Raw genomic sequence first — 27,077 nt, 5'->3', positions numbered from 1 at the left:
TGTTACAAACTACTACTGAATGTGAATCTCCCACACATGTCTGTGATTCTTTTCTCCCAACGCTGTGACTTCAGAATCTAAGAAGACAAAGAAGCAGTTGGAGGAGCCTCCAGACGATTAGCAACAGAAGAAACGTGTCCCAGAACAGGAAGAAGAAGACCAACATCAAAGAGAGAAGAAGAAGAAACAGACCCAAGAAGAAGAAGAAGAAACAGACCCAAGAAGAAGAAAGAAGAAAGAAAAGCTCCAGATTACTCCAAAGGTAAACTTCTCAAATGAAATGTGTTTACAGATAAAGTCATTTCAGTGGATGTTTTTACTGGAGATGTAGATGATGTGAATGACAGCCTCAACATTACATTTACTTTAATGTAAGACTTGGTTGTTTTTTCTCCAAACCCAGGCTGCTGCACTGAGCACCTCCCCTCTCCTCATCTCCTCTCCTTACAGTTAGATGCCACCATTGTATGTCACTAACTTTGTGTCAGGTCCTCTCTGCAGGTGTTTCTGGATCTGGAGCTACACGTTTAGATCTGCTTTTACTGGCCTCACCAACCTGCAGAGTTCATGTTCTCTCCCTCCTCTGTACCCTCATCCCAAACGGAGGTTTTTTTTTCAACTTCCTGGCAACAGGAAGTTTTTTTTCCTCCACGCTGCTACCAAATGCTTGATCTGATCCAAATGCAATCAGAGAGAGTCTTAAATAAAAAGTCAAAACAAAAGAACTGTATACGTTTTGTTTTGAGGATTCAACGGCTTTATAAATTTTCACCGGTCAAAAACTTGTGGCCACCAGGAGGGCATCGGTCAGAATGCAATACAAGGTGTTCCCTGTTTCTCCTTTATTTCTTAACAGAGGTTACACATATGCATCTCTATGTGTGTAGTTCTATAAACAAGAAACACATGGAAAGAAGCCAACAATAAGTATACAAAACTACATGAACATGGAACAGCAACTATCATCTTAAATATAAACAAAGAACATTTTCAACCTACTGGTGATTGTACAGCCACAAGGAAACATGACAAGCAACACCACATATACGTGTGAACAGTCCCAGCAAACACTCTTCTGCAGGGCCGTGCAGAGACCTTTGGAGGGGCAGGTGCTCAAAGTTAAAAGAGGCACATGGAGCACGAATTTGAAACACCATATAGAAACAAAACTTACACTATAAGGTGCTGCAGTGGTGCAATGGTTATTTTACATTACATTAGCTATGACAGTCCTGCTAACGGTGTAGCCATCCCATAATAGACCACTTTAGAAGACACTGAAAGTGCTTTAGTTTACAAAAAAGTCTTAAAATGTTGAATATAATCGCTATATTTGCACTTTGAGTTTGCAGTAATCTGTGAATGTAGCAGACCGATGAAAAATGCAGATAAATAGAAATGAAACAAACATTTTTGTGGTTTAACTTATTACACTGCCAAAGAGGTGGAGCCTCGGCAGTGTAATAAGTTAAACCACAAAAATGTCTGCCTTTTAATAACTTAATTCTAAACTTTTAGTTTACAAAAAATACTTTTGTTTCTAAATAAAAATTTATATTCCAAAAAAAGAACCATCAAAATGACACCATTTATCAGAGCCAGAAACTATGAAAACAGAATGAATCTGTGGATTTTCAACTTTCTAAAGGTCCTTGAACTACTTATGCTTATGTTATGTGCCATACAGTGGAAAAAAAAACAAACTAAATCCAGGCTTTAAATCATCCAAATCACTTTTTTCCATATGTCCCATTTTAAAATTGTATTAATGTTATAAATTTTAAATTACACATATTGTCTATTCATTGAACTATTCAACTGTCAACCAAAATTTATTGAAAATAATTACTTATTGCATCAATATTGCTATTTGACAATGCGATTAATTGTGATTAATTAATCACAACGCCTCTAATTAATTAGATTTTTTTAATCGCATCCCACCACTTTTATATATATATATATATATATATTTATATATATATATATATATATATATATATATATATATATATATATATATATATATATATATATATATATATATATATATATGCTATGTCATCCCGGTAATAACACCAACACCTCCTGCTGAGTCTACAGTGAGTTCTAGCTGCCACTAGAGGGAGCAGACCGTCCAACTAACCGCCTGGACACACACACACACACACACACACACACACACACACACTCCCTCACACCTGTACTGCTCCTCCTCTAGAGAGGACGCCGCCAGCCAATCAGAGAAGAGCTCCTCGGCGCGTTGGTTCTCTCTCTCTCTCTCTCTCTCTCTCTCTCTCTCTCTCTCTCTCACACACACACACACGCACACACACGCACACACACACGCACGCACACACACACACACACACACACACACACACACACACACACACACACACACACACACACACACACACACACACACACACACACACACACACAGGCAGGCAGCCCGTGCTCTATACGCAGACCCAGCACGAGCCGCTCCGTGTGAACGCTAACCATGGCTGAAGGAGGAGAAGGAGAGGATGAAATCCAGTTCCTGCGGACAGTAAGAGCTCTTCTTGTGTTTCTGGGTGTTTCTGCGTGTCTCCGCTCGGCTCGGTGTGTGTGTGGGCAGCGAGTTTACCGCATTCGGGCTGACAGTCATTGGTCAGGGAGTCCGCAGGATGCTGACAGAGGACTGGGAGGATGGAAGAGGTGTGAAAAGACGCTGGTAGACAGGGAGGAAGACGGGAGGTGGAGGAAGGTGGAGGAAGGTGGAGGAAGGTGTGGGATGTGTCCGGTGCCGCTGTCATTGTGTCGCGGAGGAGCTGAGCGGCGTGCAGACTGCGTGGAGTGGCTGCTGGTGTGTGTTGGGTGGATGCGGGGCGCAGTGCGGTGCAGGGTGGCAGCATGAAGTCTGCTGCATCTGCTCAGCTTCACTCCAACACCGACGCAGTGGCGGTCAGACCGGGGCCATCAGAAGAAGAGCTGCTCCACGCCAAGTCAGACGAGAAGAATCACATGAACTCACAGCTCCTCAGTGGAGAAAAATATCCTCACAGATGAATGATCTGAGTTGAAATGTCTTTTCCAGTGAGTGTCCTTTACGGTGCAGCTCTCCTGGTTGTTTATGGGATTGTTGCTGACAGCATGTTGACATCCAAATAAGGCAGAGGACTGCAGTGGTATTAAAATGCAATGGCTTCATTCTAGTAAAACCTCTGGAAGAACATGATAGGACTGGTAGAAAGATGTGGATTGTTTTTTTCTGTTTTTATTTTTAGATTCTTACTGTATGGGATGTACAATGAAAGGAGTCTCTGCAGCTCCACAGCCTCCCTCAGCTTCTTCTTGAGGCTCTACAGCGCTCATCTTTACTGCTTCGGTTGAGTCGCTCAGCTCTCATCTTTGCAGCAGCCAGATGTTTTGTGCAGAGCTGGCAGACCTGTGGGCTACAGGTCTGACAGCTCTGCACAGACCAGCTGCTGGAGCAGTCAGATATTCCTCTCAGAAGAAGAGCATCACATTCATCAGGTGCACACCAGCTACGAGTCTGATCAATGATCGTACGTTCCTGTGTCTGCTGCATGTGTAAATGCTGAATAGAACTGTTAGCTAACATGTCAGCCAACATGTGAACCTTATCAGGGCAACTTTTTTTTTCAATTATTAATTAATAATTTTGTCCACAACACATCAAAAATGCCAGAAGTAATTCTTTGCAGAGATGAAGGTGACTTCTGCAAATGTGTTTTTGTCAACAGACCTGCCATAAATTCTACTTTTACGCAGCTTGTACATGTTTTTGTTGACATTGTCAGAAAGGTTCAACCTCATGCATGTTACTGAACTGGTAGATCAGGGGTGTCCAGCTCATCTTAGTATAGCGGCCAGGTTCAGGTGGTCTGGACCAGTAAAATCACAGCGTAATAAGCCATAAATAACCACAACTCCAAGTATTTCCTTTGTTTTAGTGCAAAAAAAGTACATTCTGAAAAACTTTTTACAAAATATTATGAACAAACTGAAATTTCTTCAGAAAAATAAGTGAAATTTCAACAACATTAAACCTCAGGTTATCATTTGTGTGTGTCACAACCTACAGATTGAATTCAATTTTATTTATATAGCGCCAATTACAATTCAAATTGTCTCAAGACGCTTTGCAGAACCCATATGCCTGAACCCCCAGAGCAAGAACTAAGGCAGCGGTGGCAAGAAAAAACACCCTTTTATCAGAGAAGAAACCTTGATCAGAACCTGGCTCTTTATGTGGGGGGACCCATCTGCTGCTGGCCGGTGGGTTGAGAGGGACAGAAGAGGTAGAGGAGGGTGGGGAACATATAACACACAATTGGATACATGCGTGATAAGAGTAACATAGATGATACAAAGTAGAAGTAGTCATAAGTTTACTGTCATGGTGTACGGCTCTGGCATTAAATATACTACATATATAGCTGGTAGTAAGATGCAAACAGTATGTAGATGAGCATATCAGGTATAGTGAGGGTGATGCAGAGTAGACTGGTGGAAATGAACAGCTGGAAGCAGTGGGCTGGAGGAAGGACAGCAGCAGCATCCCACAGTGGACATCACAGAGTGTTTACAAAGGAGCAAAACATTTAGTCGCAGGTATCTGGAACTGAACAATACAGTATTTTACAAAGAATTCCCATTCATTTCCACATCTGTGTTGTAATCCTGAGCACCACACAAGTTAAATGGGAACTATTAAGGAAGACGTTATCCCCCTGTCTTTTAAATGTAGAAAATTTATACATAGAAAATGCATAGATTGTGGCAGTGCATCAACAGTTGGGTTCAACCAAACCAGATTCAGTCATACTGAAGCTGCTGACTCGCATTATATTGCACAATGTTCAATGTCTTTAAATATTTTCACAGGAAGTATTCATTTTCACCTTTGCAAAGTCATCCTGTGGGCCGGATTGGACCCTCTAGCGCAGGGGTGTCAAACATGCAGCCCGCGGGCCAATAGCGGCCCTCCAGAGGGTCCAATCCGGCCCTCAGGACGACTTTGTAAAGTGTAAAAATTACAGAGAAGACATTAACTGCAAATTGGAAAGTTATAAAACTATAAATTGAAATAATTTCTAGACTTTGACAAGTTGTTTTGATCATAAAGTAAAATGCTAGATTGTTCATTGTTCTTTTGTCATTTTGTCTCATTTTTCGTAATATTTTGTCTTGTGTTTGTTGTTTTGTCTGATTTTTGTTGCTTGTCTCACGTTTTTGTCATTTTTGTTTTTCATTTTTGTCGTTTTGTGTTTCCGTTTGTCTCGCTTGTGTTTTTTGTCGTATTTTTGTCATTTTGCGTTTCACTTTGTTGTTTTGTTTTTTGTCTCGCTTGTGTTGTTAGTCTGTTTTTTTGTTGTTTTGTTCCTCGTTTTTGTCATTTTCTGTCTCATTTTTGTCATTTGTCCATTTTTTTGTTGCTTTGTAACTTTTTGTCTCATTTTTGTTTTGTTTCATGTCGTTTGTCTCGTTTTTTGTCATTTTGTTTCTCGCTTTTGTCATTTTGTGTCTCGTTTTTGTAATTTTTTTGTCTTGTTTTTGACTTTTTTTGTCTGGCTTTTGTTGTTTGATCATAAAGCAAAATACTATATAGATACCTGTGACTAAATGTTTTGTGTCTTTGTAGACACTCTGTAATCTGGAAGTTGTAATGTGTGAATGACAAAATGAGGCATAATGTTGTTGAAATTGAATTTATTTTTCTTCAGAAATTTCATGTTATTCATGATGCTTTGTAAAAGGATCACTCCTTAAACGTGAACTTTTTTGCACTGAAACAAAGGAAGGATTTGGAGTTGTCGTTATTTATTGGTTATTCTGCTCTGATTTTATTGGTCCAACCCACTTGAGATCAAATTGGGCTGAATGTGGCCCCAGAATTAAAAGGAATTTAAAAACCCCTGCTCTATCGGGATGGTTTTGGGCAACGGGCCTTATGTTTAACACCCCAGTTGTAGAGGATGGTCAAGGTGAATGGGCCTGAAAACATCCTCAAACGTGTTCCTAGTACTTTGTCCAGCCCTATTACCATACATTAAGGGAGCCTGTGATTGGTGGGCTGCAGGCGTCAGGGCCTCTGTGCCTTTAGGTCTCTGACAAACAGCAGGAAACAAAGAAGATATAGATTTTTATAGACATGACTTTGAGGTGAGCAGAGAGCAGTAGCAGGGCGAGCTTCTGGTTACTACAGCGAGCAGCTTCCAACAGGCCACCAGTTGCCATCCCAGCATGTGGTCGCCTCTGAGCCATGCCTGCAGCGAGAGGTGCTGCTCTGCTGGCAAACCTGTCTGCAGATCGGATTCCTGCACATACTGACTGAAGGGTGAGGATAAATCCACGGCCGCAGTTATTTATTTTGTGCTAGGTTCATTTCTGGTTTTTGATTGGTAGGCATTACGTCTTATCTGTGTCTATTTTTTTTATTATATTTGATTTAATATTGGTAGTAGTATTATTGCTTAATGTGCATGAGGATGTTAACCCCTTTATGCCTGAATTTATTTACAATTAAATTTGAAAAAAACTTTTGCGTGTTTTTGCTTTCCAGCTGATGCTAAAATAGGTGGAGATTGTTAGTTTGACTGTTACACATAGAACAGATATGTAATAATAATAACAATAATAACAAATATATAATAATTAGGTCCCACGCCAACCAGTCCTACGAGAAACCAGTGCTTGCAAAAGGTTCTGAAGTACGTTTTTAATATGCACAAACCTGCATTAGGGGAATGGATCTCGGCTGCAGTCTGAATGAAAGTGGTATGATGCGAATTTGCGACAATAGGCATCAAGGGATTAATGGTGATTATTGCAAGCATGTACATCTATCACAAGCCGAGGTTGTGATCATATTTAATTCCATTTTCTCTCATTTTAATAGAACAAAATGAGCTGAAATAGTTAAACAGCTACTTGAGGTTCTCAAATGTTGGCAAATAATATTTATGGACTCTAGCTCTGAAAAAAAAATTTAAACTTATTTTCTAACAGTTTATGCACTACACAACTAGTGGAAACAGTAGTTAGAAAAAAACCAAATACGTTAAAATCGGTACATAAAATAACATTTAAAAAATTAAATCTATCAGTTTAACTTTAGGGTTCTTAATCATTAAGTCAATAGGAACTTCCACCACTTATATCTGCAGCAGTTTCATACTTTTGTCCACATGAAGCACCAAAAAACAAATAAAAAATGTATGAACTAACTCTGAAAAAACTGTTTAGGCTCTATGCCGTTGGGTTTTTACTGATGTTGTGTTTATTAGTCAATCAAAGAATGAAATGGAAAGAATGAATGTTGTATAATCTTTAGTGGAACAGCCTGTTAACAGCTTTACATTCCCACTGACATGTGAGAGTCACTTAGGAAGGCGATCGACAGCCAGCAGTCCAAAGCACTACGAAAGCATTCATTAGTGGGTAATAAATATGCCTTCAGAACAGTCAATAACTGCAAATGAGGGGACATTGAATGTCAGCTCAATTGTAGAGATTAGTAATAATCAGGGATCTCGATTTATATTCATATCGCTATTAATTAGCTTCATGTCTGTCGTTTTAACCACAATGTCAAAGTGGTGACATTATCAACATTTCTGTAGAAAATGAAAAACTATAAAAATTGTAATCAATAGTATTTTTTTATTTCAATTTGTTTAAAATGTGTTGGATACTTTTAAAATTGGAAAGGCAAAAAACTGTTGTGATTTTTCACAGCTCTCAGTTTCAGTGTTTTTCATGCTATAATTACATTTTCTTACTGTGGAGTCCAAAGGCTCAACGATGACAAAAATTTCCTAGTAACAAATTTAGAACCCCCAAAATCAAAGAATTATGTGAGCTACAAACAGAGTCTGTTAAAGTAAATCATCCATCTAACCCTAACCCTAACTATCCATCCATCCATCCATCCATCCATCCATCCATCCATCCATCCATCCATCCTTCTTTCCTTCCATCCATCCTTCTTTCCTTCTATCCATCCTTCTTTCATCCATCCATCCATCCATCCATCCATCCATCCATCCATCCATCCATCCATCCATCCATCCATCCATCCATCCTTCTTTCCTTCCATTCATATATCCATATTTCCTTCCATCCATCATTCTTTCCATCATCTTTCCTTCCATCCATCCATCCATCCATCCATCCATCCATCCATCCATCCATCCATCCACCCATCCATCCATCCACCCATCCATTCTTACATCCATCCATCCATCCATCCATCCATCCATCCATCCATCCATCCATCCATCCATCCATCCATTCTTCCATCATCATCCATCCATCCATCCATCCATCCATCCATCCATTATCTATACACTACTTAATGTTTTCTGATTTTATATGTAACTATGTAAAGTGTCTAAGTATTCTGAAAAGCGCTATACATATAAAATGTATTATTATTTTTTATTATTATTGTTATTATTCTTCATTAGGGTCACAGGGGGGCTGGAGTCTATCCCAGCTGACTTAGGGTGAAGGCAGGGGACACCCTGAACAGATCACCAGTCTATCACAGGGCTACATATAGAGACAAACAATCACACTCACATTCATACCTATAGACAATTTAGAATCACCAAAAAATCTCAGCATATTTTTGGACTGTGGGAGGAAGTTGGAGTACAGTGGTTCCCAATCTTTTATAGAGAGAGCATGCAAACTCCATGCAGAAAGATCCCAGAACCAGGCCAGGTGTTCTTCTAGCTGCAAGGTGATGGCACTAACCACCAAGCCACTCAAAATCATTTATGCTAAATTAACCAAACTTCATAAAGCTTTCACCAATGCAGGAAATACTTTTATATTGGGTCAGTTCCATTTAGTAATATCCCTGCTGCTCCATCAGCACCGTGTTCTTTGAAAAAGACAGCTTGTACATTCTGTCCATTTATGGAAAGTAATGCTACAGTTGATGCAGGTGGGTGGAGGTGTTTGTCTGAGTGCCTCAGTGCTTGTTCCAGGAGATGGGTCTAATTGCTGTTGTTGGAGACTGTCCACCGTCACTCTGTTATTGGATGGTGATACTTGAGGTGATAAACAGAAATTGAGGTACTTCTCTTCTGTGTTGGCACAGGGTTTATTTTAGTTCACAATATACAGTCAGCAGTTAACCCTCGTGTTGTCCTATGGGTCAAACTGACCCGTTTTAAAGTTTGAATGTGTGGAAAAAAAATATATTTTTACAGTGAAACTTCTGATGTCCACATTTTCAACATTTTTGGGAAATTTTTGAATATTTTTTGCTGAAAAAAAACAGAAATGTTAAAAAAAGAAAGTTTCTTTAGGAACATTCAGAAAAATACCAACCAAAATCCAGCGATATTTTTCTGAATGTTCTTAAAGAAAATATTAGCAGTTTTACTGATATATATGTAATCACTTTAGATATTTTTAGGATTTTTTGGGAAGTTTTTTTACTAATTTTTTGAAAATATTTACAAGAATTTTCTTGCCAAATTTGGGGGATTTTTTATTTATTTATTTTTTTTAAATAAAACTTTTAAGGGAAACTTTTATGGAATTTTTGGAATTTTCTTCATAAAGGTTTTGCAATTTTCCTGAAATTTGAGGAATTTTTTCGCTGAATTTTGGGATTTTTTTCAGACAAGGGAATCATATTTTTTGGTGCCCGTAAATAAAGACAGCAGGAGGGTTATAAGTAATGATCTCATCCAGTTTGGGACTGAACAGGACTAAGCGAAGCCACCGCTGATATCCTGTCAGTAACCCGGCTCAAATGAGATTCTAGGACTGAATGAGTGCATCCTAGTGCTTCACTTTGCTGTGTTTTTATGCAACGCTTCCACAGTGTACATATCTGTTGTCAGGGAGTCGTGTCTGTTAGCATGTGCTGGTCCGCTGCAGGCTGTTTTGTTAGAGCAGCACTGACAGAGATTCAGGTGAAATGATGGATGTGTTGTTCTCAGAGCGTGTTAATAGTTTAGTGTAGCAGAGTCGACTGAGGACACTGATGATGAAAGAGCCACAGACACTAAACACTGACAGTAAAGAGAGAACAGACCATGATGATTTTACTGTTTATAGAAGCAGAAGACAAGAATATCCTTCTTTAACATCGTATGATGATGTCATAAACTAAAGGCTCCTGTTGTCAGTAGGAGGAGAGGAGTTGGTGGGTGGAGACTATGACATAACGGAACAGTAGGGCTGCAAACCTTGGTAGTAACTCTGTTCGATTCTTGGCTTCACAATTCAGAAATGAATGATTGTTGAGTTCATACATGCTAAGGTGGTCGTTGTCTCAGGCTCTTACTCATGTCCATGGTCCACTGAACTGTAATAGTAAATAATAAGAGGCAGTTAAATCAACTGCTCCTGATAAACTCAGAGTTGGTGGAAGTTCTGTGAAGGCTCATTTGTTAGCGTTGCAGTTCGCTGCTCCATTCTGCCAGCACAAGTCTCAAGGGAATAACATATTGAATATTAACAAAAAAAAACTTAACAGTTTCTTTCGAAGCATGCTGTGAAGTTATTACATTCAAAATGTAATTCACACAGGAAGCACACTGTGCTCTTTAGTCGTGTTGCCACATGCAAGTGACAAAAACTGACGCAAATGGAGCTTAGAACTCAACAATCATTGCAAAAGTAGGCCAATTTAATTTTTGAGAGAGATTAATGTGCGTGTGTGTTTTCAACCAGTCCAATAACTAGCATTATATTTGTGTCCATAAATATACACTCCTCATTCACAACAAAAAGACTCTTTCGTTTCAAACAGATTTCTACAAAACAATGTCAAATAATTAAAAATAGAACATGTAAAATAAGTGTATTCATGTTTTCACCCCTTTTAGGGTGACTAACCTAATTGAACTCTGGTGTAGCAACTGGTGCTCGAAGTCACACAATTACTGAAAAGGAGATCATCTGAGAGCAACCTGATGCATTCTGCAAGAGAACTGCAACTTGGATTTGTCTTCTAGCTCGATGGTGAGCTGAAGCATGAAGCCAAAGCTCCACAGAAATGGTTTACAGCAAAATTACACTGACCTTGAGTCATTGTTGAAAAGTAATAAAAGAGGAACATTTCCAAGGGTTTAAATACATTTTATAGGCACCGTAGCTAATGCACCCAATACAATTCTAATTAAAAACCAGCATAAATTAATTTGAGCAAAAGCCCAATGTTCAGTGAAAAGGTTGCATTGCTACAGTTTATTGTTTTATATTATTGTTAATCACCCCGAATTATTCTACAGCAGTGCACTATTTATTGACCTCCACTGTGGTGCTCCAGAAGGCCAACACTGCAGTCAGTGAAGGTCTGACCAGGTTGAGACACTACCATGTTTGTAGCCCATACTTTCATTGCTGGTACGGATAGTGCAGTTGTTTTGAGTATTTTTGCATGTTATATGTATCGGCTGCATTGACCATTCTTAGCTGCTGTTCAACCAACTGAAGCTTGTAGAGCAGAGGTGTCAAACTCATTTTAGTTCAAGGGCCACATTCAGCCCAGTTTGATCTCAAGTGACCAGTAAAATCACAGCATAATAACCTATAAATCTGGAACTGAACAATATAGTATTTTACTTTGTGATCAAATTAACAGAAGTCAGATTAAAAAAAAGACAAAATATTACAAAATCGGGACACAAAATGACAAAAAACAAGACAAAAAAATTACACAAATGACAAACAAAAACCAAAAATGACAAAAGCGAGAAACAAAACAACAAAAAAGCAGATTAACAACACAAGCGAGACAAAAAAAATACAAAACGACAAAAATGATGCACAAAACACTGAATAAAGCAAAACACGAAATGACAAAAATAAGACAAAAAACGCAAGCAAGACAAAAAGGAAACACAACATGACAAAAACATGAGACAAACAACAAAAGTCAAACAAAAAAACCCAACTTGGCATGCCCTTGAAGTTATTTAAAATTTCTAGTTTTACAAATTTACAGTTTGCAGCTAATGTCTTCGCTGGCGAGGCCGGATTGGGCCCTCTGGAGGGCCGATTGTGGCCCGCGGGCCGCATGTTTGACGTGTGTTGTAGAGTAACACGGGGCCTGTGAGCCATGCAGCGAGTAACACTGCTCTGAATAACAGGTGAGAACATTGTCTGCTATTAAATGATCTAAATGTACAACCACACGTATAGTTTTGTCTCCAGTCATTCCCACCATAGTAGGTTATTTTTATTTCAGATGTAGTGACCCTCCTCCACCATAAAACACTTCATAAACTGAGCTAACCATCACTTTGGCGTAGTGATCTGAGATCTGAGCAGTGGCAGGAATATTCATTGATTCTTTATGTTGTTAGTGACTCTACTGCATTGTTAGTCCCACTATCAGGAGCATCTAAATGTGCAGATACCTGATGTTTTTATCTGTAGTATGGTCGTATCACCCAGAAGTTGAGCCCTTTCAAAGTTGGATTCAAAAGGCTGGGTGAGTGACATTTGGTATTCATTGTTAATGAGACCTGCACTGCGTGCCAATCTCACCAGCCTGAAAGAGCACCCTTCAGGGTAAAGTTGAGAGTGTCTTGACTTTGTGCAGATGTATTCTGGTGCAATGAAAGTGACAACCCAGAAAGAGCCGATCGCAACAGACAACACTTAGGCTGGAGTTCATTCCAGCGCAGATAAAGGAGTTTACAGTAAAAAAAAAACCTAATCAACAAGCACTGTAAGTTGAAAAGATGTCTTCAGCCAAGGTTACATAAGGAGCTTTTCCACTAGCACCTACTGGGCTCGACTCGACTCGACTCGACTCGACTCTTCTCAACTCGGTTTAGGTTGTTTTCCATTACAATTGAGTACCACCTCATCATCGGTGGAGTCACAAAACACTCACCGTCCTCGAACATGGTCTTGAATAATGCAGTGGCAGAGTCGAGGTCACTCTGCCTCCCGCTGCTTGCCGGTCGGTGGCCGTAAATGGTGTCCATTTGGCTAAACCACTTCCAACACCTCCGTTTTGACCCACCCCAGCCGTTGTGGTCCTTGATGGACCGATAGTCACCGACACTGCTTCACTGTTCCCGCTGTATCAGTGGGCGGCCATCCGCTCAGACACCTCCTGATAAACTTTCTCGTTGCGAGTCGCACCGTCCAGCTCCCTCTGTATTCTTTGGTCCGCCACCAAAGACAGAAAAGTCTCGACCTTTTCATTCGCCCACGGTGCAGGTCTCATGTGTCATCACTCCCTGTCCAATCAGTGGTCTGCACTCTGTAGACATCACATTATCGGCTCGACTCAGCTCGCTTGGAAACCCCCGGCCGAGTAGGTACTGAAATAGTACCTGGTACCAAGTACTACGTGCTAATGGAAAACCTCACAGAGTCAAGCTGATTCGAGCTGAGCAGGTGCTGGTGGAAAAGCGCCAACAGTGTTTATATGCAGGGCCTGACCGTGGCACCTATAGATGGGTGAGCAGGGAGCATTAGGACCAGGTGTCGGGAAAAGTGCCAGAAATTCTGAGGCTATGGCCTGGAAAGTTTCATAAAAATGCAGGCCCCAGGGGGAAGAGAGACTGCGAGGCCAAAAGTGGAGGAGAGGGTGATGTGGTAGGTGTCACCAGGACTCCCACTGTAAAAAGTGTCCTGTCAGTCAGTTATAAATTACAGGTGTATGTGTCTGTTTGTCTCCAGATGACGTGGACGCTAGTAGATTTGTGTTGATGAGCTGTCACCACCTCTGTCATTGATCTATAGCTGTAAAACTACAGCTGCACAACTGTATTCTCCAACTGCTTCAAAGTGGCTTGAGGTAGATTTATCAACATCAGTCTCACTGCAAATAAAGTTCAGTTCTGGTCCTGTAGTACATTGCAGTACTTTCTGCTGACTACAATAAATTATACAAGTCCACCTATGTTAAAAACTGCTATATTTGGTGCCTTCACATAGACCTGAATGATATAACTGTAAAGCCTATGACAATAAAGTGTTTAGTTTTCAGTTAATACCGATAGCTTGTTAAATTATCTATTTTTTAATTAAGTCCAGGAGAAAAGAAGTTTATTTGAATTTAAGTCATTTAACTTCTTGATTAAGGTAGAAGCAGAATTATTTAATTTTTACACAAGAAAAAACACATTAAAAAATTACATGTAATAGGGTCAATATATCATTGAGGGACTTTTGAAGTCCATGGGATATATTCTGCATGCATTTTCATTAAAAGTAAAAAAACTAATTTTTTTTTATGTTCATTATGATCATGTTTGTACAAATTCCATTATTATTTACTACGGGAACAGTCACTTATTAATAAAAAAAATGACTGGATATCACTAAAATGTCAACTAAATAATGGTCCAAATTTGATAACAACCACCTTGTAATTAGCTAAACAATAATAAAATGAGCTCATTCAAAAATTGTTTTGATTGTGTTCTTTTTATTAAGTTGAGATAATCATGACAGATATTTCTTTTTTGGCAATATATCAAATTTTATATAGAAAGTAATAAATTGCATCTGTGTCCAAGAAATCATTTTCAACTAAGTTAGTCATTACAAAAACACCTCTCAAGGAAATGTGTTAATTCCAGATCACATGACCTGTTCCATATGATGTCATTTCCTCCTGAAGAAAAGACTGGCAAGACTCCAAGGCTTTCTGAGTTATATAACATAAAGTAGTGTGTTTGAGTCAAGTGTGGATTTATCGTATGTCAGCAGGTTTACTACAATATCTTTATAAATAACTTTCAATTTCAATTTAACTCTATTGTATATATAATATTTAGAAGAATCTTTCTGCAAAAATGCCATGTGGTGTTTGGTTATGGGCGGCCATGTTGATTTTAGGCCTGAAAACAGCAAAAATGTCAACTATGATACAAAAAGTCCCGTAGGTATATATCGACCCACAAAATTTGTGGTCCGCAGCAGTGGATTTGTAGTAGAATCACAATCATGTAATCATCAGCAGGCAGCTGACGTAGTGTTCACTTGTCGTCATAGTTACAGTAGTTACATAGTTACGCCGTGCCGCTATCTCGGAATGATACAGAAATCTTTAACAAATCCGTGGATCCAGATTATAAGCCGCATCGCTGCCAAAATCTAATCACTTGGTCGTTTTGTCATTTCTGACCTTCTCTGAAAATTTCATCCAAATCTGTTCTTCTCTTTTTGAGTATTGTTGCTAACAGACAGACAAACCAACGTTAATCATCACATAACTCTGCAGAGGCTCCAGTCTTTGGCGAGTAATAAATAAAGATGAAGGATGAAAATTAAATCAAGTAAAATTTCGAGGATAAAGCTGCTACACTGTAGGGAGGTTAAGGGTTAGTGTAGCGGCCAAAACCCAGCAACGCCGAACAGAGAGCCTCCAGCAGCCCTGTATGCATCCTGACAGTAGAGCAAGCTAAGGTGAAGATGTCGGGTAAACAGGGTAGTGGGTGTTTTTAAACCACAAAGCTCGTCTTGGAAGGACAATTCCCGGTCCCTGCCAGCAGCAGCCTCCAGCAGGGGAAGGTTTGAAGGTTTGGAATGAGTAAGGACAGGCCCAGGCAGCTGTGGACTAGCGTCACGAGGATGAAGGTGCTGTATTCTGAAGGTATGACAGGCTGTTTATGAACCAGAGAGGCAGCACGCTTGGAATCCGTTCATGCAACAACACTTTATAGGAAGTACTCGGGCTACAGGGCAATGATGAGGATGCAGTGCATGTTTTCATTTGCAGGTGGTTTGTGAAACAATCTGCCATCTTGAGGGAATATCCAGCATACAGTAGTTTTAACGAGTGAACACGTTGTATGTGGCAGATAAGTTCAGGCTGTATGTTCAGGGAGCTAGCATGATGGTGCAGTGGTTAGCACTGTCCCTTCATAGCTAGTAGGTCCTGGGTTGTGGTTCTGGGGTCTTTCTGTGTGGAGTTTGGATGTTGTCCCTGTACTTGTGTGGGGTTTTACCGGCTGCTCCTGCCTCCTCCCACAGTCTGGCTGTAAACTAAGACGGACCTGCTCAGGTTAGCTGCTGGTTGTTTGTCTCTCTGTGTGGGACCTGTGATGGACTGGCCACCTGTCCAGGGTACATCCTGCCTTCACCCTGTGTCAGCTGGAAGAGGCTTCAACCCCTGGCAACCCTCTTAACCCTGTAAAACCCACTGTTGCAAAAACACATCATCAGTTTTATTTTTTTAATTTTTTTAAAATTTTTAAATTTTTAAAAAAATTTATCATCATAATTTTATAATTTTATAAATAAAGTGACAAACAGTAAATTATATATACACATACAATTTATTGTTGTCATTTTATTTATTTTTTTGCTCATTTTCTTTATTTTTTGCTCATTTTGTCTGTATATGGGTTTTTATATATATATATATATATATATATATATATATATATATATATATATATCTTTGTTCTGTTTTATTCTATTTTTAATTTTTTTGCTCTTTTTTTAATATATTTTGGTCTTACCGTGTTAAAGATATGATGATGTATAAAAATGGATAAATGAATGGATGTTCACGTAAATATTTTTTGTTCTGGTCAATCTGAATGAAAAGTGCTACATTAGTGATCAAAATAAATGCTGTTCAGCTGTGATTCACCATGTGGTATCTGGACATATCCATATGTATACTCATCCTGCCTCATCTGTACATGTAAAGGTGTACATTACATCCTTATTTTTAGCCTTACTGTACCTTTTATAATTGTTGCCCTGCTTCTTCTCTGGGTTATCTATAATTAGCTTCTGTAACATGTAAATTATCCTGGTGAGGGATCAATATAGTTTATCTAATCTTGTCTTATCTGTGATAAAGCTCCTTGATCATCAGTAGTTTATACGGTGCAGGAGCAGCTCATGCAGCTCATTATTTTTTATTAGCCCAACCTTCTCACTGCATCACCGCTGGCTTTACTTTTAACGCAGCTATCTGTCAACAGCTGTTTGCTCCTGCCAATACTGTTTAGCCCTACTGCCTCTACATGTCTTCACTGCTCCAGTGACCAGGGCACCTAAAGCAGCAAAGCAGTCTCCATTTACAAAAAAAAAAAAAAAAAAAAAAAGCATTTTATTGTCAGAAATGCAGAATTTTTGATAGCAGCTGTAAATTTGCATCCAGGCTTTTTGTTCTCCTCTTCTCTGTATATCTCCTCTTCCATCTCTACCTTTCATCCTCCTCCACTTCCCCTCCCTCTAATCCTGCAGCACTCCTGCTAAGTGCACTTTGAATGCAGATCAATACATGGTTACTGATGACTGTTGATGTCTCAGCACAAAGTAAACAGCACTGCAGCAGCCATGTGTTTGCGCTCATTTAATTTCTGTTACAGGGAGATGTCTGTGTTTGTAGACTGGAAATGAGCTGAGCACAGAATTCCAGCAGAGAGCCACTACAAGTCAATTAAAGGGACACTCCACGGATAATCTATTTTTACTTTTATAAAATGTCCACATAGAGTTGGCATTAAAAGAAATACTATTAAATAACATGTAATAACTAATGAACAGAGTTTCAAAGGTTTGTTGGAGTGGCAGTGGCTACATCCAGTATATGTTTAGTTTGTACTGATACAAACACTACCGTTCAAAAGTTTGGGGCCACTTTGAAATGTCCTTATCTTTGAAAGAAAAGCATTTTTTTTTAAATTAAAGGAATCATTAATTAACTGAGAATACATCAAAAAGTGATGAAGTGATCAAAAAGTACTGGGACTATTCGTAGAGACGTGATAGTAGCAATAAAAATCAAAATTAGTGATTTCTCCATAGAAGATGGATGATCCAGCCTTCATGTGGATTATCATCGTTGGAGATTTGAAGTGGGTCTGCAGCTACCACTAAGAGAAGGTTAGATCAGGAGCACAAGGAACCTGTTTGTTGTTGTTTTCTTAAACATTTACATGAAATTCAGATTTAAATTTTGTCGTTTGGTCACAGTTGGTGCTAGCACTGGGAGCGGAGCGTTGCTACACAACGAAAATATTTCCACGTGTGTGGTGGCCAAATTTGATTCATGAACAGTTTTATATTTTGAAGTTTTTGATCACCCCTCAAGTCATTTGTTAAGACATAACATCCTGTTCCAGCTTCAGAATCATGAGGATTTGCAGCTTTAATCAGTTCAATCCCAAACTTACTTCGTATCACTTTCATTGAAACAAAATAGACAGTTTAAAGATGCCAGAAACAGTGTACAGCAGTAAATAAACCAAAATTTTAATTAAAGAAATAGCTGAAAGATTGTTCAACGAAAAATATAATGATTTGTCTTACGCCTGACTGAAGATACAATTCTTCAAAGTCAGTTTAAACTACATGTAGCCTAGATATACACTACCGTTCAAAAGTTTGGGGTCACTTAGAAATGTCCTTATTTTTGAAAGAAAAGCAGTTTTTTTAAAATGGAGATAACATTAAATGAATCATAAATCAAGTCTAGACACTGTTGATGTGGTAAATGACTATTCTAGCTGGAAACAGCTGATTTTTAATAGAATATCTACATAGGGGTACAGAGGAACATTTCCAGCAACCATCACTCCTGTGTTCTAATGCTACATTGTGTTAGCTGATGGTGTTGAAAGGCTAATTGATGAATAGAAAACCCTTGTGTAGTTATGTTAGCACATGAATTGCCTGGGTATAAACATGTATAAATATTTATTTTTACTGTGAAGATTGTCTGCTGGTAACAGCAAACACAGTGACAGTGATGAGTTGGACTGACGGTGCCTGTTTTCTTTTTTTTACCTATATGTTAATTCATATTATTAACTTACACCTAAACTCATTACTTAGATACAGTCACATATAGCTACCTCTAAATAATAAATACCAAACTGTGTCATTTGTGTTGCTTTGTTAAAGTTACAGATCAACCGTGGATCAGTCAATGCAAACATCCAGCAGCATTTTAAAGGATAATTCTATTATTTCTTCAGCGTGGTATATTTCCCATTAATGTGGTTGGACCAACTTTGCACTCTTCACCTCCATTACAGACAGAATTTCCCAGCCTGTTCTGTTAACTGCATTAGGGATTCCAGTGTGGGGCAGCTATGCTGTGGACCCATCCTGTGTGTTAATACAAGCTTGACAGCTTGTTAGCATGTTCCATTATACCACAATATGACAGGTTGAAATAAACCTGACTTATACTTTAACGGTATATAACAATATGACCCTACTTTCGCCATAACATGCACAGCTGCTGGAGTTCTTTGTCAGAGGAAATATTGTATTAGTTTCCCTCCCACCACACAGGGATTCTCTCCCCTGTCCTGTCATCCACCGTACCCCCTAAAGCAGGGGTGTCAAATATGCGGTCCGTGGGCCAAAACCTGCCCACCAGAGGGTCCAATGTGGCCGGCAGGAGGACTTTGCAAAGTGTAAAAATTACAGAGAAGACATTAACTGCAGATTTAAAATTTGTTAAACTATAAATTTAAAATAATTCCTAGACCATGACAAGTTGTTTTGATCATAAAGTAAAATACTAGATTGTTCTTTTGTCATTATTGTCTCATTTGTCTCATGCTTTTGTCATTTTGTTTTTTGTTTTTGTCTTGCTTGTGTTTTTGTCTTATTTTTGTCATTTTGTGTTTTGCTTTATTCATTGTTTTGTGTAGCGTTTTTGTCGTTTTGTGGGTTTTTTTTGTCTCGTTCGTGGTTGTTTTGTTTCTTGCTTTTGTCATTTTTTGTCTAACTTTTTGTCTCGTTTTTCCATTTTTTTGTTGTTTGTAGCATTTTTGTTTAACTTTTTGTCTCTTTTTTGTTTTGTTTCGTGTCGCTTGTCTCATTTTTTGTCACTTTGTTGTTTTGGTAATATTTTTGTCTTTTTTTAATGTGACTTTTGTCATTTTGATCATAAAGTAAAATCCTATATCATTCAGTTCCAGATACCTGTGATTTGTGGCTATTTATAGGCTATTATGCTGTGATTTTACTGGTCTGATCCACTTGAGATCAAACTGGGCTGAATGTGGCCCCTGAACTAAAATGAGTTTGACAGCCCTGCCCTAAAGAAACAAAAAAACTTTACCCAGGTGTTTCACTATTGTGTAAGCTAGTGAAGGAAACTGGGCTGACTTTGAGACACCAGGTTTTGGTGGAAAGCATGGAATAACCTAATTAAACAAGTGACTGTACCCAAAGTGGCAGTGATATTTGCTGGTAATAGAAAAGCAGGGAGTGGTATACGGATATGTGAGCGTTAGTAATGGTTCACAGAGTTAGGACTGTGTTTAGAAGCAGCCATGCAGAGCTTGTTTGTGTTAGTATAAAACTCACTGTACTCACTCTGCCACTTCAGCACTGTCCTAGATTCTTCAAGGGAGCTCAGTTCCCCATGTAAGGACATGCTGACCGACCGCTGGAGCAAAACAAGTTTTTATTAACAGACACTACAGGCCCAGTGTACAGTTTAGTACACAGATAAAGGTTATGAATGCCAGCAGTACAAAGATGAAAACCAAACATGAAACTTTGCTGCTCTGGCTGAGTGTTACATTTAACAGGTATCAGTGCTAGAAGGTATATTAGAGCAGTTTGCAGTGCTTTTTCTTTTCTTTGGTCTTTTCCGTGATCAGGAAATTTTCCTGTGGTTTGTCACACTGCTTTCAGCTCAGGCACATCAAATGTTTGGGCTCAAAGCTAAAACTTGTAGTGCTAAATAATGTAGGGAAAATGCTTTTTTAAAAAATTTATTTGGTAGGGACAGTGCACATAAATGAACATCTATTCAGACAGCAATGGACATAAATATACCGGATTATAGCAACAATGCTAATTTACATCCGCAGTCCCTAGGCAAGTAAAAAAAAACAACAACACAAAAAACACAACAAAGACAGTGATACATAAGACAGTAAGTCACAATAAAAGCACAAGTACACAAAGAAAACATAACAGTGAAACATACAATAAAATGTAGGACAATTGGTCACAATAAAAGCACATTACAAAAAGTACACATCTGGATTAACGATTGTTTATTCAAAATTATTACAAAATCTAACCTTGCATTCAGACGGTAAAGTAAGAATAAGACTGTGGTAATAATGCAGCACATGAAGCTCATCTTGTTGGTCTTCAGTAGGAGTTTTAGAATGATCAGAGCAATGATTTAAAGGAGAAAGTTAATTATGAAAAGTTATAGCTGGCATCTATACAAATTAGGGACCGAAATGTGAACAACGTAACAGTCGAGACTACTGGACTTAACATGTAGTCAAACCCATTTATTAAACTGACAACATGATCATAACTGTTGATTATGAGACAATTTGAACAAACATTAAAACAAACAGCAACACAAAATTATTGTGGTGAATATTACAACGTATTATTGCGTTCGGAGATGAACAGATGAATGGACCACACCTAAAAACAAGCAGCAATGTGGTTGGACGGCTGGGGTGGAATTTTGTTGGAGTCCACTTTTGTATAATAACTGACTGTCTTTGTCTTGTTGTGACTTTAGTTTGAGTTGTGACATTGTCAGAGAGTGTAACTCTTCTGTTGTGTTCATGGTGAAGAGCTGGTGCATGGTGATTCTGGGATGTGGGCCAGCCCCTGGACCAAAATGTGACTCAAATACACATTTTGGTGTCCTCATCTGGAAGTGTATGCTGGGGAATCCTCTGGAGGTCTACCATCCTATGGCCCCTCCTGAGAACACAAATTTTACACCTTAAAGTTATTTTTTGGCCTTTTTCTGGCTTTATTGACAGACAGCAGTGAGAGAGAGACAGGAAAGTGGGGAGAAGAATGGGGGAGGACCTGCAGCAAAGGGCCATGAGCCGGATTCGAACCCATGACCGCTACGTCGGGCTCTATAGACCCTGTTTATGGGTCACCCGCTCAACCTGTTGAGCGACAGGGGTGCCCATCAGATTTTATTTTAACTGACTGAACAGTAATGATGGAACTGCGTTTCATCCTCCTCAACATACGTTAGCTTTAACCCTCCAGCATCAGCCGTGTTTGGACCAACATTTCAGGATCTGGACACCGAGACAACAAGTTTTGTCTCTCTCTTTTGGAATTCTGTGCAGATCTCAAGATGTCTGTCTTTGAGCTGCTCATACAAGTTTGAGGCCTTTCTCTCATTTTGTTCAAAATGTTCTGTCACACTATTGGACTTTGGGCTTTCTATAACTTGTACCTGAGCATTGAACTGGATCACAACATGTCTTCATACATGACTCCGTTGTAGACCTGCCAATAAAAAAAGAAACACAACATATGGCAGCTGTGATTAGACATATGCTGTTCTTACACATAGCCAGTGTGTTCTTAGCTCCTGTATCATTCATTTATTACATTTATCTGTACGCCGGCACTGGCAGAAATGATATCATCATAGAATTTCATACGGAAGATCTTCAAAAGCATGTCCATCAGATTGGTATCAGGTAGAAAAGACGATGATCTTCTGTGGAAGTGCAACAGCACCAAGGTGGAGATACTAAATATCCTACATGAGGCAGATACTGATAAGTGAGCACAGGCTCTCCATAAAGTTGAGCTATAGATAAGAGAGTCTAACACCGGCCCTGCTGTGGGGTCGCCAACCACAGGTTTCTTATCATACACACTGGCCATTCCCACACTCTCCAGACTGCTGTCCTCACATGTTGGGGCGACATTAGTGGTTTTCCAGTCCAGTAAAACAGTTTGTTAGCAATCGTAGCAAGTTTCTGGCTACATATCGCGATGTCACTGTTGGTCCAAGTTTTGCTGATAGCTATCGAACAGTTTAGCAAACTGTATCGAGAAGAATCTTTTGCTCTTTCATACGGGGTCCACAGGTAATACTAGTCCTGTCTGAACAGGGCTTTAGACTGACTATAGGTCTATAAAAACACTTAATCAGTGGCACTGAATTTACATCTAAATCAAGTCTGGTTACCCAGTTTGTTCCCTGTTTTCATCAGTTTTATGTGTGGGGAGTGTATGGTGCTGCTGTGTCTTCTATGTACAAGAAGTGCTATTTGGCCACATCAAGAAATAACATCCTTAACTGATCAAAGCTGTCGTTCTAGAATTCCTGCTGTATGGTGACTTCAGACAGCCCTCTAAGCTTTCATGAAGCTCTGATTCAGTATGCAGTTCACATTTTAGCTTCATACAGAACGCATTGGAGATCATCTCTTGGATTAGCACTGGTAGCTAACTGCACATTTTCCTATTGTATATACAGAAAAGAAATCTCAAAATCAGACAAGTGAAAGGACAGTGGACTCATTTGGCTTTTTAAAGAAGTTGCCAGAGTCTGTAGAAAAATTCCTTTCAACTGAAAGACAGCAACATGCAGGGAAGCCTGAGAGATTCGGTGTGGAAGCTGTCCTGAGTGGTGGAGGGTAAGAGGCTATTGAATTGGATGGAGAAATAACAGAAAGAGCAATATTCCACCTTCAGCTGTCTGTGCCCTCCCTAACACACGCACACACACGCACACACACACACACACACACACACACACACACACACACACACACACACACACACACACACACACACACACAGAAATTGATGAGGCCTTTTTCTCAGTATGAAAGTTTAATGACTTCCCTCCTTCTTTTATAAATGTTATGTCCTCTCTCTGAGCCACACAATTCCTAGAATATCTATCAGCCAAACACTGCTGCAATGTCTCTGTGTGTGTGTGTGTGTGTGTGTGTGTGTGTGTGTGTGTGTGTGTGTGTGTGTGTGTGTGTGTGTGTGTGTGTGTGTGTGTGTGTGTGTGTGTGCGTGCGTGCGTGCGTGCGTGCGTGCGTGCGTGCGTGCGTGCGTGCGTGTGTGTGTGACAGAGAGAGAGAGGTGGGGCAGACAGGTCACAGTGCACCATCCCTTTGGCTTTCAGACCACAAGAGTGAAACAAACAGCAAATCACTTTCTTCCAATAGACTCCAGTCCTATTCAGACATGGAACACAAAGCAGCTACAGTCCTCGCCATGCCGTTCAGATGATGGCTTTTTGTCATCCAAACAGAGGTGTCTGTCATCCTTATGTTCCTTACAGCTTTACATGACAAGACATTTATGTGACGTGTCTCATGCTGTCTGTCATAAAATGTTGAGATGCATTCAGATAGGAAGTAAACTCAATTAGTGTCTCAGTCAGTTTAAGCTTTCCCCAGGCAAAGTATTTGTAATTCAGTTTTAGATTAAATACAAACTATTGAGTGTACAGACGCGTAAAGAGGGAAATACTCCCGGAGACTATGTGATGAGTTTATATCGACCACTGATCATCTTCATTTGTCTGACATATTTGTCAGTTTCAGAAATAATTGATGACCACTGTGAGTGTGAGTGAATCCATTCATACAGCTGAGATCCTCATTGAAGTCCTGCTTGCTCACATGCTGTATGTAAAGTGTTTTACTGAATGTTCCATGCAGTTCAAATCAAATCAAATCAAATTTATTTATAAAGCATTTTAGAACAATCAGAGTTGACCAAGGTGCTGTACAGAAGAGTAAAAACATGGTCAGAAGATAAAAATAATAGAACTAAAAAGAAAATACACAATAAAACATAAACAATAAATAGACTGGACTGCCCATCCCAGATACAATATATGTGCACACGGAAACAACAAACCTACGTGACATGAAAAGCCAAAGAAAAGAGGTGGGTTTTAAGAAAAGTTTAAGAAATAATTGATGACCATTGTGAGTGTGAGTGAATCCATTCATGTCAATGAAAGTGAAACTATATAGAAAGATTGGTTATATTCGTATTGTGTTTATTTAACCTTTATTTAACCAGATAAAAGACCCATTGAGATCTAGACCTCTTTCACAAGGGTAAAAGCAGCAAATGTCATAGTAAACAAAAACAGATAACAATAACAACAAACATTAAAATATTAAATAGAAGTAATTTGATACATAAAGTACAGGGTTTATTTTTACAGTAACAATTTAAGAACACAGGCACCGTTCGAAGGATTTCTGTTGTCGATTTCATAAGATAGAGCGGAAGGCTTCCAATGAAACAAATTCTGACAATTTCAGTTCAGATTGGAGGGCATTCCAAACAGAGGGGGCAGAGGAACTGAAAGCTTTTTTTCCTGTTTCAATTCGAACACAGGGAGCAGACAGATACAAAATGCCATGTGATCGTAGGGCATAATGGCTTCCAGCTCTCCAAAGAAAAATGCATAAATAAATAGGACCCAAGCCAAGAAGAACCTCATAAACCAGAGTCATCAAGAGTCTATATCATCTTACATTGAAGGAAGGCATGCCAGCTTTAGCATACAATTGGCAGTGGTGGGTGAGGCGGCTACAACCAGTGATAAACCTCAGAGCACAGTGGTAGACTGAAGTCAAGGACTGCAGGCAGCTGGTTGAAGCACACATGTACACAACAATAATAGGCAAAAAAGTAGCTGACATTAGACGCTTCCGAGCTCTGAGGGAGAAACATGACTTGTTTCTATTGTAGAAACTGAGCTTCACCTTTAATTTAGAGATCAGATTTTTGACATGAACTTTGAGAGAAAGGTTCCCATCAATAATTAGTCCCAGCCAGGTACTTATAACTGGTGACCAGGTCTAGAGTTTTACCATTGTGGATGCAGTGAAGAGAAAATAGTGTCTATTGAGCAATCTGAACCAAGAAACAATCTCCTAATAGCTTAAAATGGGGATCTTTCAGTGTTTGTTTTTCTCAAACAGATTTTGCAAAAAAAAGGGGATCCTAACTGAGATAATGGATTTATCACAGCGATTTTTTAGGTGCGATCAAACTGTAATGATTATTTTCATTATTGTCTGCTGTTATTTTTCTTGATTTGAGAAACCACAGATTGAGTTTTTTTGCTTGAGGAAGCCTGAAGTGATTGGCTGAGTTTTAAAATAATTGGCCAAATAAATTGGTCATCTATCTGTTCATTCCTTAAGCGTGTTATTCCCTGTGTGCTATGAGATGAGAAGTGAAAACTGATGCACTGAATATTGTATGTTGTCCTGCTACAGCGCTCAGTTCAGGCTTGTTCCAGGTTGTAAGTGGTCATGAACATGTGACACATCTGATTTAATAAGATTCCCACATTGCCGCACAGGTTGTGACGTAAAAGTGACTGATCATTTATTCAAATGCTGACATGTCAAACTGCCATCTGAATGTGCAGCACATGTCTGACAGACGCTTCAGTGTAGCAAAAGTCTGACCAGGAGTGAGTGGAATGAAACTTCTGCTTTCACAAGCTAGACAACATGGTATGATTGTCTCTACATAGAAGTAGGACAAGCTCAAAAAGCATGTGGAGGATGTCATATTTTTCTTTAAACATCACCTCTGTTAAATGTCAGATATTGTGATACTCAGATCGTGTGGTAACGTGCTCCTGTGATACTGAATCACAGCTGTATTATTCCTTTCCTGCACACTCTTTCTGGCATGTTTCTTTTTCTCACAGTTCAACCTTTTGCCATTTTTTGGCTATCTGACATTTAAAGGATAATGCGCGTTTTTCATGTGTGTGGCTAAAGTGGCTGAGGCTGTATTTTTAGTACACACTGTTTGATATCAGCTGCCTGATCAGAGCTGTGAAGGTGAAAGATATTTATAAAAGAATGAGTAAAAACAGACTCAGCTTGATGTCTGTCTGACAAAAGCAGACAATTGCTTCTTTAGCTATTTCTGGGATGTTTTCCTCCTCAGGTACACAGACACTGCCCAGAATTACTCATGGCTCTCTTTATCAAATAATGCTTTCTTAAATAAAAAAAGTAACAGTTCTATTTATGTGAAATAGTGTTTAGATGTAGCTCCCACAGCATTTCTGAACACACACACACACACACATTGCAGAAAAAAATATTTTCATAAATAACATTCTGACCAGTGACAGGTGAAGTGAACAACACATTATCTCTTCATCATGGCACCTGTTAGCAGGTTGTATATATTAGGCAGCAAGTGAACATTTTGTCCTCAAAGTTGATGTGATAGAAGCAGGAAAAATGGGCAATCGTAAGGATTAGAGTGAGTCTGACAAGGCGGAAAACTGTGATGGCTACACGACGGGGTCAGGGCATCTCCAAAACTGCAGC

General features: G+C 39.2%; 1 protein-coding gene across 1 annotated transcript in view; it reads left to right on the top strand.

Annotated features, from left to right (window-relative positions):
- The first annotated feature begins 2,396 nt into the window (after window positions 1–2,396).
- ryr2a (ryanodine receptor 2a (cardiac)) overlaps window positions 2,397–27,077 on the top strand; it is a 200,443-nt gene continuing 175,762 nt past the window's right edge. The window contains exon 1 of the mRNA XM_023264877.3: window positions 2,397–2,554. Coding sequence (XP_023120645.2) covers window positions 2,507–2,554 — 48 coding nt within the window. The 5' untranslated portion in view covers window positions 2,397–2,506. The remainder of the gene's footprint in view (window positions 2,555–27,077) is intronic.

Source organism: Amphiprion ocellaris, chromosome 18, assembly GCF_022539595.1.
Source record: "Amphiprion ocellaris isolate individual 3 ecotype Okinawa chromosome 18, ASM2253959v1, whole genome shotgun sequence".
Classification (NCBI taxonomy): Eukaryota; Metazoa; Chordata; class Actinopteri; family Pomacentridae; genus Amphiprion; species Amphiprion ocellaris.
This window is presented reverse-complemented; position numbering and strand designations above follow the sequence as displayed.